Source organism: Photinus pyralis, unplaced genomic scaffold (assembly GCF_008802855.1).
Source record: "Photinus pyralis isolate 1611_PpyrPB1 unplaced genomic scaffold, Ppyr1.3 Ppyr1.4_LG10, whole genome shotgun sequence".
Classification (NCBI taxonomy): Eukaryota; Metazoa; Arthropoda; class Insecta; order Coleoptera; family Lampyridae; genus Photinus; species Photinus pyralis.
In genome coordinates this window covers 5250888-5266424 of record NW_022170250.1, presented here as the reverse complement: position 1 = coordinate 5266424, position 15537 = coordinate 5250888, and the positions used below count along the sequence as shown (strand labels likewise).

The following is a 15537-nucleotide window of genomic DNA, read 5'->3' as shown; positions in this document are numbered from 1 at the left end:
GGGTTGTAAAATTATACTTTATGAACAATTTATACGTACATAGTAATCCATGGCAGATAATTATTGCTGCGGTCATGTTACGTCATGATAAATTTAATTGTAAAACTGGATCTTGCTTGTAATGCTCCTACGGGTCCATCAAACCGACCCTGAAAACGTTACCTATACCTATACTCTGGCAAAAAAATCTACAAGCATAGCCACCTACCTTTCAAGCCGAAACGATGGACGTTTCGCGGCACTTTTGAATTTGGATGGTAGTCGGCTCGATAGGGATGGCACGAATGAACTCCTACGTTGTGTAATCGGTTCTTTTATGTGTTGGGACGTGAGACATAATCGGGAAGGGAATTAAATAAAAGACAGAACTTTTGTGCGTAAGAAATGACAAGAACAAATAAATATATTACGCACACAACAAGACCATGCCAGGGAAACCTTCTACGGGACAAAAACCCTGGCATAGGCCGCACAAATACATTAAATAAATCACCTACAGCAATAAAATGCAAGAGAAAATACACATAAATAAAACATCTCAAATTGTATGATAAAAATGAGATAATCAAATCATGCAATTAAACAAGTTCATAAAAACAAAATGCACAAGACACTTAGACCATATAGTACATGGACTGCTATTACCCCTATGCTTTCAATACAAAATGGGTGGTCACGGATAGAGGGCACTGTAGTCGTGGGTATGTGAATCTCAGGGTAAAATAAAGTCGTATGAACACCACTTGGATTGCGTAAAGAGTAGCTTTTATGGTAACCGCGTAGTACGGGAAGCTTTAAATACTCTTGATTGTCTTCTGTACGTCCACAAATAAGAACAGGTTTGCTGTTTTTGCCATATCTAGACGATTAATTAATTGACATTTGTTAATTTATAGGTTGACAGTCTCAAATCGTGTCCCATCGGACAATTTCGGACAGACTCGTTTACCCTGAAACTCACATACCCAGGCGATGTCCTTGACCATATTTTAGTTACAATTAGCAGTCCATGTACTATATGGTCTAAGACAAGACATCATAAATGCAGTGGAAAACATGATAAATCAATTCAGTGCAAAAAAACATCAAAATACCTGTACGATTAATTGAGATAAGACAACTCGTCAAATAATAAATTGCATGTACATAGGAAACATGTAAATGGTGTGGCTCTACTCCAGCCTCCAGTTAACATAATTTTATTTAACACGAAAAGTACATGTGAGAATGCCAATAGCAAGTATTCATGTCGAATCGATTATCGCTCAAATAGAACATATTTTAAATAGTGGAAATGTGAATGAGAGGGCCCCTACTCGCATTGCTAAGATGCTAAGAATGGCAATCCGCACGAGACGAGTAGGCGACAGATACAGCGAACGGTCGAACTGTATTAGGTACCTACTCCATGAAGACAGAATGAACCACTCGCACACACAACATGGAAACATCTAAGAGAGCCCCCCTTCGTATAGCTAACGCACAAGCACTGCAGCGCGCCACGAATCAGAAAGTAACAGATACAGCGAACAATCAAACTGTACTAGGTACTTCCCTCACGGAATAGTTACGGGTCAATCGAACAGAGCAACATCGCACTGATAATTAACTCCTCGTGAATACAGAAATAAATACTTAATTAAACAAAATAATGGCATAATCACCTGTATAGTTTAACAAACACGATTGTACTCAAAAACAATAGTATGGAGTACGCCATATTTAGATATCGCAGTTTATGCAAAATCAGAAAAATGTTAATAATATCAAATTGTGACAAGAAATTCAATGATTAAGAGTAAGTACATACAAGAAAGAATAAAATGGTTACTACCTGTAATTACACCTTCAAAACACCACAAACTAAAAAATCAAGAAGAAAACCGGGAACGTGTGATGCCTTCCGTCGACCCCGTCGCCATCTTCTTCATTCTCCCCTGGCTTCGTTACGAAAATCCCCCAATATTCGGCATCTGCGCAAAACGGTCGATTGGTTATATACAGAGCATATCATATTTTTGTTTTAGATGTAAAGGTGTGTTGCCTAACCGTAAGGGTGGATTATCACATGCTCAAAATAAACCGTATAAATTATTAGAACAAATTTAACATTGGTTGGCCCCGCCCAAGTGGGAAGTTATTTCCTGGAGGGAGGACTGGCCTTCACAAATTCTAACTGAAATTATACATACTCGATCTAAATACAGGGTGTCACCATAACAGTGTACAGCAAAAATTTAAATTCGAATTAATTCAAAATAATTCAGGTACATTCAGATTAATTCACTTTAATTCAACATAATTACGTAAATTCATGTTAATTCGCGTTAATTCAAGTTAATTCACGCTAATTGAAATTAATTCACTTTAACTCAAATTGACTTCAAATTATTTCACACTAATTCAAATTAATTCACTTCAACTCAAATTGATTCACATTAATTCAAATTATTTCACGCTAATTGAAATTATTTTACTTTAACTCAAATTTAATCACGTTAATTCAAATTATTTCACGTTAATTCAAATTAATTCACGCTAATTCAAATTAATTCGTGTTAACTCAAATTGATTCACATTAATTTAAATTATTTCACGTTAATTCAGATTAATTCACGTGAAGTCACATTAATTCTCGTTAGTACTAATTAATTCACGCTAATTCAAATTAATCCAGTTTAAGTGAAATTGATTCACATTAATTCAAATCATTTCACGTTATTTCAAAATAATTCACGCTAATTGAAATTAATTTACTTTAACTCAAATTGATGCACATTCATTCAAATTATTTCACGTTAATTCAAGTTAGTTCACATTAATTCTCCTTTGTTCTAATTAATTCAGGTAAATTCAAATTGATTCACGCTAATTCAAATTAATTCGTGTTAACTCAAATTGATTCACATTAATTTAAATTATTTCACGTTAATTCAGATTAATTCACGTGAAGTCACATTAATTCTCGTTAGTACTAATTAATTCACGCTAATTCAAATTAATCCAGTTTAAGTGAAATTGATTCACATTAATTCAAATCATTTCACGTTATTTCAAAATAATTCACGCTAATTGAAATTAATTTACTTTAACTCAAATTGATGCACATTCATTCAAATTATTTCACGTTAATTCAAGTTAGTTCACATTAATTCTCCTTTGTTCTAATTAATTCAGGTAAATTCAAATTGATTCACGCTAATTCAAATTAATTCGTGTTAACTCAAATTGATTCACATTAATTTAAATTATTTCACGTTAATTCAGATTAATTCACGTGAAGTCACATTAATTCTCGTTAGTTCTAATTAATTCACGCTAATTCAAATGAATTCAGTTTAAGTGAAATTGATTCACATTAATTCAAATTATTTCACCTTAATTCAAATTAATTCATGTTAATTCAAATTAATTCACGTTAATTCAAAATAATTCACGTAAATTCAAGTTAATTCAACCGTACCGACACTGTATATAAACTACACAGTAGGGAAAATGCGCATTTAGGTGGAATGGGGTCTAATACATATACGTAAAACTTTATTTTTCAGGGCGTTTTTCTTGTAGGTTGTACAGTGACTTTATAGAGACAGTGGCGATAACAGGGTATTTCGTTTTTGATTGGTCGTTGGTTCCGGTCGCCATATTGGAGCTAAATTCCAAACTGGTCAATAGAAAGCCTCCAAAACGACGCGGTACACCCCGTGCTATAATTAAATTATACTGTTTTGACAGTATCACCTGTGATTGTCACGGCTTCACGTTAATAGTTTACACTTTGCTTCTTGTATTTGCCTTATTTTACGTTTTCCGGCTCCAGTTTTATATAAACTCGATTTTTAAAGACGCTTATAGCTTGGATTTACGATATTATAAGGCATGTAATCCGCTTAAAATGTTTTTAGATGTAAAACTGCGCCCAACCTTACTACTGGTAATTGATGTAAACATTTTTTTAGAATCCCTAAATATCTAATGAGTTTGGATAGAAAACTGGTTAGAGAAGCAGCTTATCCGAAATTTAGCTGTAAATTCTATTATGGTTATGGATAACGCAATTGTGATCATAAATACGCTTCAATTGGTTTAATGTTTAACATTGATGATTGCTGAAGCACAAGAAATATTCATCTAAAAATTGCATGGTTGCCAACTCTCAAAAATGTATGTATCGTCGTAAGTTGTATATACAGGGTGGAACCTTTCAAGGTTGTAACAGTTTAGTTTATTTATATTCAAATTTCAAAATTACCGCTTGCTACGTTAGGCAGGATATAGGTGAGATGGCGTCACTTGTACGCGTGCTTCTTTCCTCGCGCAGAATCGCGTAATTTTTTCACTTCATTTCCGTTTTAAAGCCAACGAGGTTGTACTTGTAGAGCGTGGCATTGTGAATTCTTCTAAAACCAGTGGGTAATATTTGCCATCATTCACGTAAAATCTCTGGCAATTTTACCTGTTTATTGGCGTTGTCGAGTAGAGTAACTCAGAAGCCGTTTTCTCCGTTGTGAGGCTATATCTGGTGGAAGTTCATCGCCCTACCTACATATTCACAACCTCTTGGATAATTTCCATATTTCATTGATTTAAGTATTTTTCATTACCCTCCTGACGATTTCAGGTATGTTATTAAAAATCTCGTTAAGGGAGTTGTACATCTTCATTACTTTTAGGGGGTCCATGTAGTAGATGAATTCTTGTACCGATCAATCCATGTAGTAGATGAATTCTTGTACCGATCAATCCATGTAGTAGACGAATTCTTGTACCGGTCAATCCATGTAGTAGGTCAATCCTTGTACAGACGAATCCTTGTAGGTAAATGAATTTGCATCTTGCGAATATTCCGGAGTACGAACACCTGTTGATTGCCGGCAGCTATCCGGCGTACCACCGAGTAGATAAGCGCTAACACCTAAACGATACCGGGAGCGACCAGCTGATGGTGGAATTTTCGGAAGATACGATCTTTTACACAACCTTTTTTTTATTTGCTTCAATACCGTTAATCTAGTGTAACCTTCCGACGATTTATGATCGGAGCTTTGTATTTTGTTCGCATCAAGTGTTTGAGGTCGTGACTCTCTTCAAGAGCAACGCACCTGTATTTAACGTATGGGTAAACGAGCCGGCTACGAGTAAGCTATTTTTGGCCCTTCCGGCTCATATAATCGTTCCGAGCGTTGTAGCTTGGGGTTTGTTTTTGTGTTACAGAACTGGAACTTCGAAGGAGAGCTCTTTTTCGGAGAAGACAGCGTATGTGTTATTCAAGGTAAGATTTTTAATTTACTTGTACCCAGTGTTGCCTATATGAGTTGTTATTCGGGTTAACTTAATTCAATCTTTGAATCATTGAAATTTTAACTACATTTTTGCTCGATCATTGTTGTAGGGGTCTGGTAACGTAATTATTAGGGAAGTGTTCATGAATTTATTTGGGGATTATTTTTGTCATTTAAAGTATTTGTTATTGTCGTATTGAAGATACATTTTATTTGCCGATCCTGCACCGTTTTTGCCAGGATTAATAAATCAGAATTGCTCGTAGTGAATTTATTATTTGGCTCTCTTGTGTTTTCCCAATTTCTATACAGGAGAGGTCAGAATTTGTGCAAAATTGGGTGGCGCTCAACTAATCATTTCTAGTGACTACCAAAGATCAAAAACTTATGTTATATGCCCAAACGAACAAACCGCTGTGGAAGATTCTCATCTCGAGCCCTTCTTTTAATTAAGAATCTGAGCTAGCTGGCCGTTTATGCGGCGGGGTTTGAGTTTTACAGCGCCGAACTAACCTCACGTTATAAGGTCAAGCGGGAGACGCGGAAAAGTAAAGCTGTTGTGTAACAGAGCCCGACAAAGTAATCTCGAAGGATCTCAATAAAAAACGTTTGAAGGTTCTTGCGAGGTTTACTGGGTTAGGCAACATTTTTGAAGAGAGGAGACACATCCATTTAAAAAACTCACTAAATCGCTTCCTACCACATCAGACGAAATGGTTCTTATTCACATGCCCTGTCAGTTCTGAAATCGGTTTGGTGTCAACCATACCCAGTAGCCCTGAAGACTTACTCCTTTTAGTTTGCCTCGAAAACCCCAACAAAACTTCGCCCTTGTACCGGGTGGCCCAATAAGACTGTTCCTCGGCCATATCTCGAGAACCGTTCGTCATGACTTAGGGGTAAAAAAAATTATTGGGTAAATCGGTCATGAAGATTCGCTGGAAAATATTTTCAAGTTCTAAAAATGACCAACAGAAGGCGTAACTGCCATATTAAATTTTAAAATTGCATTTTCTTTCAATTTCGCATAATGAACTAAAAAAATTTTTTTTACAGTTTTAAAGAGAATCAGTTATCTATCTATCATTTTCGTAAAAACAAAAACTCATTTATTTCAAAAACAAATATGGTGTGGAGCGTTCAATGGTTTTTGCAATAACCTGCTTTAACCTCTTAACTGTTTGACCGACTTTAACAAATTTGGTATGGTTGAAAAGAGCATTCCTTGGGCAATGTGAATCAACCAAAATATAGTTAATTTAGTTGAATCCTTCTCCGCCAGGGGACTAGTTTTGACACATGACCCAAAATCCTAAAAAAATCAAAAAAATCAAATGAAATGATATAACTTTTTATTTATGAAAAAGTAGCCAAATAACATCCAAGGAGGCCAGTGAAAACCGTTTTTCAAAATCTCGTTCCTATAACCTCAAATATTGGGAAAATGAGATTAATTGATTAATAGAAATGTATCTTAAATTTACTTTTTACGTATTTCCGGGATTTGTCGATGGCGCGAAAGAAAAGCACCCTACACTTTTAGGTAGGCCTTGGAAAATTAAACAAATGAAACACGATGCATTATAAAGTAATAGCAGCCGTAATTTGTAAATGATTCTGCTGTGTTTACATTCAGAAAGTGCGGTTTTTTGAATTTGTAATCTTTTCTAAAATGCCGATTTAACCAAGAAGCTGGCGATATATTTTGAGTATTTTCAAAATGCGACCATCGCTGCCCACAGCTTCTATTTGGGTTATCAGAACCGACCACGAACCACCGCCGCCAGCATATTAAATGCTTGTTGGCTAGAAATCGAAATTTTAGAAAAGATTACAAATTCAAAAAACTGCACTTTCTGAATGTAAACACAGCAGAATCATTTACAAATTACGGCTATTATTATTTTATAATGCATCGTGTTTCATTTGTTTAATTTTCCAAAAGTCTAGGGTCCTTTTCCAAACAATCTTTCGCGCCATCGACAAATACCGAAAATACGTCAAATAAGATACAATTTAAGCATTTTTATTAATTAATTAATTAATCTCATTTTCCCTATATTTGAGGTTAGGAACGAGATTTTGAAAAATGGTTTTCACTGGCCTCTTTGGATGTTATTTGGCTACTTTTTCATAAAGAAAAACTCATATCATTCCATTTAATTTTTTTAGGATTTTGGAATTTGGATCATTGTGTCCACCCCTGGTGGAGAAGGATTCAACTAAATTGACTATACTTTGTTGCCCAAGGAATGCTCTTTTCAACGATACCAAATCTGTTAAAATCGGTCAAACGGTTAAGAAGTTAAAGCAGGTTATTGCAAAAACATTTGACCGCCCCACACCGTCGTTGTTTTTGAAATAAGTGAGTTTTTATTTTTACGAAAATGATAGATAAACTGGTTCTCTTTAAAAAGTGAAAAAAGAATGTTTAGTTTATTATGGGAAATTTAAAGAAAATGGAATCTTAAAATTTAAGATGACAGTTACGCCCTCTGGTGGTCATTTTTAGAACTTGCAAATATTTCCAGCGATTCTTCATGACCGATTTACCCAATAATTTTTTTACCCCTAATAAGTCATACGACGAATGGTTCCCGAGAAATGGCCGAGGAACAGTCTTATTGGGTCGCCCGGTACAATTTGAATTATGAAGAATTGCCAGAATATGTCCAGTGGCGTATCTGTTGCGTTTTTCTTTGACAAAATTGCAGATTGCCCTGCACTGGATTTATTGGCAGTTAGATTCCGCACAAAACTTTTAATATAAAGGAGGGACATTCATTTCTAAACTGACGTTTATTCCTATGGTATCAATCGAGATATTTAAAGAAATAAGGGAAAATTACTTAGAGCGTAGACTATTTGAGCGATTAGTGGAAACTTATGCAATTCTACGTTTTGTTCCTAAGTGGGTAAAATGGCAATGCGTCACAGAAGAACCTTTTGGTCTTTGCCTAACTCAGGAGCAAATAGTCCATCAAAAAAGTTGCGACACAATTTTTTGTAGGCCAGTAGCTCAAGAAGATAAAGGCGACACTTGAAGATGACGAAAGAAAAATCAAGTGAAGTGCGCTCTATCCGTGGAGAAAACCCCAAAAACTGTGCCAGTTTGGGACAACCATATAAGAGTGGCGGCGAGGTGGAGCGCCTGATCATACCTGAAAATGCTGCGCCTCGTCTTGGTCATCGCCATCGGTAAGTTAGACGCGTAAATTGGTGGCCGTTTTGTTATTTGTGCTGAAATTTAGCCAAAGCTGCCGTCTTGCCGGATTCGGATGGAAGGATCGTCGGCGGATACGATACGACTATTGAAGCCAGGCCGTATCAGCTTTCCTTGCAGAATTATGGCACCCACTCGTGCGGAGCCTCCATTATTAAGGCGACTAAGGCCGTAACAGCCGCGCATTGCACAAACGGGTATGTTTATCGTGAGTTAACAAGTGGAGGCGCTTGATTGGAGTTTTTAGGCAATACGCCCAAGCCTTCAGTGTGCGGGCAGGCACTAGCTATAGAGGTTACGGTGGCCAGGTGATACCGGTGCAGTCGGTGTGCGAGCATAGCAATTACAACCCGACGCTGATCGACAATGACGTTGCGGTGCTGTCGTTGTCGTACCCAATAGAATTCAACGCGAGAGCCCAGCCGATTCCGCTCCAGCCGCTTTACCAAGAGGTTCCGGTGGGCGCGTACGGGATCGTGACCGGGTGGGGAGCAATGTACGAAGGAGGCACCTCGTCGAATAGCCTCAAGGAGGTGAAGCTCATCCATCTCAGCGACGCCACGTGTACGAGTGCGTACGGTGCGCGTAAGTTTACATCGCACATGATCTGCTTTGGTTATCCCCAGGGCGGGCGAGATTCTTGTCAGGTAATCTCTTAGTCGGTAGCGTTTAGAGCAGGTCGTGTAATGATAGTGAATTTAGGGCGATTCTGGAGGTCCTCTGGCGTACAACAATGCTCTAAGTGGAATAGTATCGTGGGGCTACGGATGCGCGAGACCTCGACTTCCTGGAGTTTACACAAAGATTTCTGACGTGTCTATACGGTCACATATTGATAGATGCATGGCTTAGTAGTAAATAAATCATTTTTCTGCATTTTTTGTTCATTGTTTTATTAAGCAGCAACAATATTCAAATGATAATATAAAAGTAGAGATATGCTTGTAATGATCTTAGCCTCCTACTATCTTGGCGGGCTAATGCCAACTTCAAGTCACACCGGAATATTTGACCATATTCTGTAGTAGCGGGAATGCCAAACTAACATGGCTGCCTATTTGAATATTCTCGCTTAAGTTTCCCGCGAGCGCGAGAATCTGTCACTCGGGGGCCACTCCCAGTGCACTAAGATCGTGATCGTCATGTAGGACACCTACGTTGTGTAATAACTGGGTTCTCAGCAGGCACTGAGGGCGTTTTATGGGTAAGGGACACCAAACGCAATAGCTGGTTAAGATTATATTGAAGCTAATACCAATACCAATACGGCGCCCCTACAGATGGTCTTAAGTGGTTCTATACTACTCTAGCATTTACCTTATGAATTAGGAAAACTGCAGGAAAACCTAATTCGGAGTAGTCCTATAATAAACAAAGCCTACAGCTAACATACAATGTACCGCACTTTTGAGCCCTTTCGAAACCGGGGTAAATACTACAAACACGTTATGAGTAACCAAAATGGAATCGAGCCATTCCCCAGGTATTACAACACATACATCAGATAAAACTAAGAGATATTAAATATACCTCGCAGAGCGGGAGGATTACCCAGGCCCAGTGGGGTGCCTGTAGACGTGGGCTAAAGTTGTTGTGTTTCGGAACGAGTGAAAATGTTACTGTTAGGTTCACCAAAACCCGTATAAACTTGAATAAATCGATGCCCTCTTGATTACTCACAGTCCCAAATAAGCAAATATGATGAAATGCAATGAAATTATCGAGAGTGACTAAAAAGCACAATACACAAATATGTACCCATGCAAGTATGTACAGCACAGATACAGCCCTACCGACAATGAAACATGATTGCCAATACCAACAAAGCTTACACATTAAGAGGTACAAGTGATTGAGTTCAGTAAGTACATAAGTAAAGGGTTACAATCTGCATTCAAGTTACATACATTTGTACTGATCTTAACCCACCCCAGGCTCGAAGTTAAGATGACAGATTTCACGGCAAAGTGGCAACGTTGCAATCCCAGTATCAAAACACGGTTCCCGCTCAAATTTCAAACAAAAGAATGGCACGTGATTGGATCGTCTAAGGTAGAGCCCCCTTACGTTACACGAAGCTAATACAATGACTCGGGACCCAGTCGGACAGGAACACTCAAATAAAACGCTGTAATGTCTGCGAGTTTATTTATTATAAACTTATTCTGAAAACCCGGGAATTTGGATGTGGTACATTAAAAGCAAAGCAAGCAAAACCTAGAGGTGCCGCACTCTCGCAAAAGCCGACTACCAAGGAGAAAAAGAGCGCGACTTGAGAAAAAACCTTGGCCTTGAATGAAACCCAAACTATGCTAATCACAAGCAAATTAAGACATCAACCACCCAAGCAGAACATGTAACACTGCATTAATTAATCAATGAATTCAAGTAGCAGGGTACGTTTGAACAGTATGCGTAGAGTATTCGTCACAACATGTCATGTACTTCCCTTTAATCGCGGCTAGAAGGCAACTCACTTTTTAGTTAGTCATTGGGTGGTGAACCTGGTTATTCGTTAGGTTTGGGCCAGCGTCTTCGCTTGATCATTATATACCGAATAGAGTGGTGTGAAGTTCGTAAAAACATGTCTGATCTATTCGTTGTGACGTAACAATAGGCAGTTATGACAATACACAGTGTGCTCGTGGAGCCCTCAATTATGCTCAGTTTCCACATAATGACATTGGTATTGAGATGTCTGCTTTCAAATTTCAAACAAGAAGTTCCGTTACCGTATATTGAGACACAGTTCAAGCTACCGTTGCCAGATACCGAGCCACAATTCAATAGCATTCCCATGAAAAACAATAGGTTCATTATTCAACAATGTATTCATTCTTCGATGTCAGCAATTATATGAATAGTAGTCTGTATAGGGAGGAAATAGAGGATAGATTTAGTTTTTGCCGAGTTAGCTTTTTAGGGTTCACACAGGTTCATTTTTGTCTTTGAGTTCACTTTGCTTTGGGTGATCAAGGGTGCTGCTCCGTATAACAGAAAGGTAATGTACTTAGTTGTAATGGATTTATATTGTAGTTTATGTTGCCTTCAGCTATTTGTGATGCAGGGTAAAGTGATTCTTGAATTTGGTGTAATTTGCTTTCAATGTAAAAGTGGTTCCTATTTTTATTTGTTGAAGTTGGCCAGCTATCAATTTTCATTTGTTTGTTTTGAACCCATTTGGATTGATTAGCGACTTCAATTCTTTGTGTACGAATCAGCCTTTTTTGAGTGTAATTAACCTTTTCGCCCTTGCAGAGGTATATGCCGGAGTGATAAAGATACTTAGCGGCATGTATCTCGAACGACAACTTTAGTCTAAGGTTACCGTATCAAGGATCTTAGATACCTGCTAGATTGGAGGAGGTCTGGCTAATTAACGATGTTTATTTTATGCACTTTATGTAAGAGACTTCGGAATGTATTCTTTCACACATGAGAAAAGATTGAAGGTGCTTTTTAAATCTACTTGTGATGGCCAGCCTTTAACTTATCAAGTTTGTGTTGTATTAACGTCAGATTTCCATCGATCGGTCCAATTCAAGAGTTACTTGGATTATTCTTTGTATAACACTATTGTAGCTGTGTTGTAAAATGTGTTTAGCGTTATCCAATGTTACCTCTCATTCTCCAGATTTTCCCTCTAGATTTCACCTCTGTGAACAGTGAGTCGGAATTTTCTTTAGCACGGTTCTTTTGTCCGACGAGTTCTAGGGGAACCTGGCACTTTTTGGCTTTAAATGTATTCTGTCTAAATTTGTAGGATGTCTTTCGGTCTTTTGATTCATTTTTACATTTTTGATCAGTTCTTTAATAAACTTTATTTGTGTTTCAAATTCAATTAAGTGTATTATTTGCGTTCCGCCTTTCCGATAATTAGTATGGGTACGAGTGAGTGCAACCTGGCTTTCCACAACGTAGGGGTTCCGGCCATTGTCGAGTGTGAGGTTTGTGTTACTACACCGGTGTTCTGAGTTCGTGTTTTTCCCGCTTTCGTTAGCGCGGGAGCTGTCGACATGGGTACATCACAGTATAAACCCCAGACTTCCGGAACTACTACCTGTGCTTCGTAACACTCCCCTGACATCGGTCACGTAACGACACAAAACTGAAGATGGTTAAGAGATGGGTCGCCGCCAATGGGCAGGACGGCCTTGGTTACAGCACTTCGTCCCTAAAGTTGGAGGGTCCAGGGCCCTTGGATCCTTTTGTGCCTTAGCTCTAGAGTACCTTTCTATTCTAGCGTCCGAGCTCCCTCTCACGGTAGGAAGATATGAGTTGTATTATATTATGTACTTTTAGTTAATGTTTTGTGCGCCTGAGGAATGGCAACCTTTCAGAGCACGCCAAGCACGTGTGAGAAGGTGGCGCCCTCAAAGGAATAAGCATATACGGATGTAGCGTCATGGAGGATGGTTTTGTGTTTTGTATTTAATATACGTATTGTTCAAACCAAGGCTTTTTTATTGATTCTCTATCAACTAAAACATGAGTTTCATACAACAAAGCATACACATTCGCGATGTTACGAGTCACCCTAACCTAAATACACCGGCCTAGCATTGCATGCCCTATTTCACGGAAGTCGAGGTTCTACATAGGTACACATCCGTGCAACGTGTAACAAACAGTTTTTTGTAAATAAAGCAAATTCCCCTATGTATCCTTTAAATTCACCACGTCAAAGAATTATAAGAATATTGACAAATGAACGTCAAAGATTTTACTTGCGATTTCGACTGCAGAGCGAGAGCAGAAGGGCTAGGTATTTGAACAAAAAAACATGTGTTGGCAACACAGAGATATAGCGTAAGACGAGACACAACCACAGCTGACAGGAACAGCCAAGAAGGCGGTATTCTGTGGGGGACAATGGCGACGGGAGTCTCCAGTGATATGTTTAACTTTTACCTGTTGCTATTTTAAAGATTGAACAAAAGGTCCAACGAATGTGTTTGTGTTATTCATGTTCATTTTGTTTTATGTTTACACTTCAGAAGTGGGATTGTGAATCCTGACGCCGGTATAACCTGTTACTTATGACTCCGCGTGGTATTTTTTCCGGTCTCGCGCGTGACATTAACGTTTTAAGATTTTTTCGACTGTTAAAAGGAAAGAAAATCGGGCATTCAGCTTCACATCAAACCAGCGAAGCTAGTCAGCATAGGGACAGAAAATGCCGAACATTTCAGAAGGCAGTTTAGAGGGGTGCGAAATGGATAAGGAACCTAGCCCACCAGGTATGTCAAATTCTGATATATTTTGCATGCAAAGAATGATGGATATGTTCATAAACGAAAATCGTCGACGTGACGAATTGTTCGTCCAAATTATTGAACGTTTTACACCGCAAAATGCAGACTCAAATCAGGGACTACCGATCGCAAATACAGCTGCAAGTGTACATGTAATTCCGGATATATCAAGAGTTATCAGCTCCTTTGATGGTGACCGCGATATCCCCAATGCAGAGCGATGGTTACTTGCAGTTGAGACAAGTGCTAAGTTAAACAACTGGCCAGATAATTACACTGTGGAGACGGCGCGAGCACATTTAAAGGGGGCTGCAATTCATTGGTTCGAGGCAAAAATTGAATTAATTCGTACTTGGGATGAATTTAAATTGCAATTCAAGCAAAGATTTGTGGTTACTGAAGGTTTAGCGGAGAGATGGGACCGCATGCGTACTAGAAAGCAGCAAAGAACGGAAAGTGTAATGTCATACTTTTATGATAAAGGTTGGGTTATGTAACAAACTGCAGCTACAGTTGACGGAGATTAAGGAGGAAGTTCTGAGCGGATTATATTCAAAATCGATCGCATCAAACCTTAGTGTAAAGCACTATTTTGACTTAGATAGCCTGTTGAAAGATATTTTGGTGATGGAACGTGTGAAAGGTACTAGACCAGACGAGCTGGAGTCGTATCGAGTAAGAGCCAGTGGTAACGTTCGGAGCACTTCGAAGGGATGCTTCACTTGTGGATTGAGCGGGCATATAGCTAGTCAATGTAGACGGGAAAAATTAGTTTGCTTCGGGTGTCAGCAGCCTGGTCATTATTCGAGCAGTTGCCCCAACAGGGGAAAACAACGAGATACACGTTCTCGTCCTCAACAAAACGACGTGGGTGGTCGAAGCTCTCAGCGAGACAATACTATCAGGAAAAGGGTGAATGTAATAAGTAAGAATATGCAGCGAAGTACCGACGTGACAAAGGATGCAGGTGAAAAACTTACTAAGGTGCATCGTATTGAATGACAACATTGTGGTGAATGGGTTCATTGATACCGGTAGTTCGGTACCTATGTACGGTGAAGCAAGGGGTAGTCCGAAAATTTAATTTGAACGTAATAGACGAGGTGCAGCCGTTATACGGATTTGGGAATGACAAGCCAGTACTGTACTGGATAGGAAAAATTCAAGCAAAGATCACCATCGATAATGTCAGCGCAGAAGCAGTGGAATTGTATGTTGTCCCATATACTGCCCAACATACTGATTTACTCATCGGAAGAAACTTTAGTGAACAAAACCATATTGCGTATGTGAAGAAGGGCAACCGATTTGTTTTTGGATATGCGTTTGCAGAGCCGTTCAAGGATTTAGATGTGAGAAGTATTACTAGGGCGAACCTAAAGATCTCAATGGAAGATATCATAGCACCATATGCGAGAAAAACCGTGGGGTTTTGTTGTGCCACAACGGAGGGGAAAAAGGCGCAAATATTCAGGGTCTATAACGCCCGCGATAAAGAAATACATTGTAAGCGGGGGCAGATTATTCCGAGTAGTAACATTAGAGACCATCGATTAATTCGTAAGCTGCCAATCACCCAGGACATGCTGAATGTCGATCCAGAAATATCCGTAGATCAGCGAAACGATCTTTACGAATTGGTAATGCAATTTAGGAATTGTTTTGCCCTTACATTGGATGAGTTAGGGTGTACTACAGTCACGACTATGGATATCGTAGATACCAACGTACCTGTTAGGTGCAACCACTACAAAGTGAATGAAGAAGACAGACAGAC

General features: G+C 38.7%; 1 protein-coding gene across 1 annotated transcript; it reads left to right on the top strand.

Moving 5' to 3' along the window:
• The first annotated feature begins 7968 nt into the window (after window positions 1-7968).
• On the top strand, window positions 7969-9357 carry LOC116162210 (vitellin-degrading protease-like). Its single transcript, XM_031475765.1, has 4 exons — window positions 7969-8480; window positions 8534-8702; window positions 8753-9152; window positions 9208-9357. Exons 1-4 carry the CDS (start codon window positions 8450-8452, stop codon window positions 9355-9357), a joined length of 750 nt encoding a protein of 249 aa, XP_031331625.1. The 5' UTR covers window positions 7969-8449.
• The last annotated feature ends 6180 nt before the right edge of the window (window positions 9358-15537 follow it).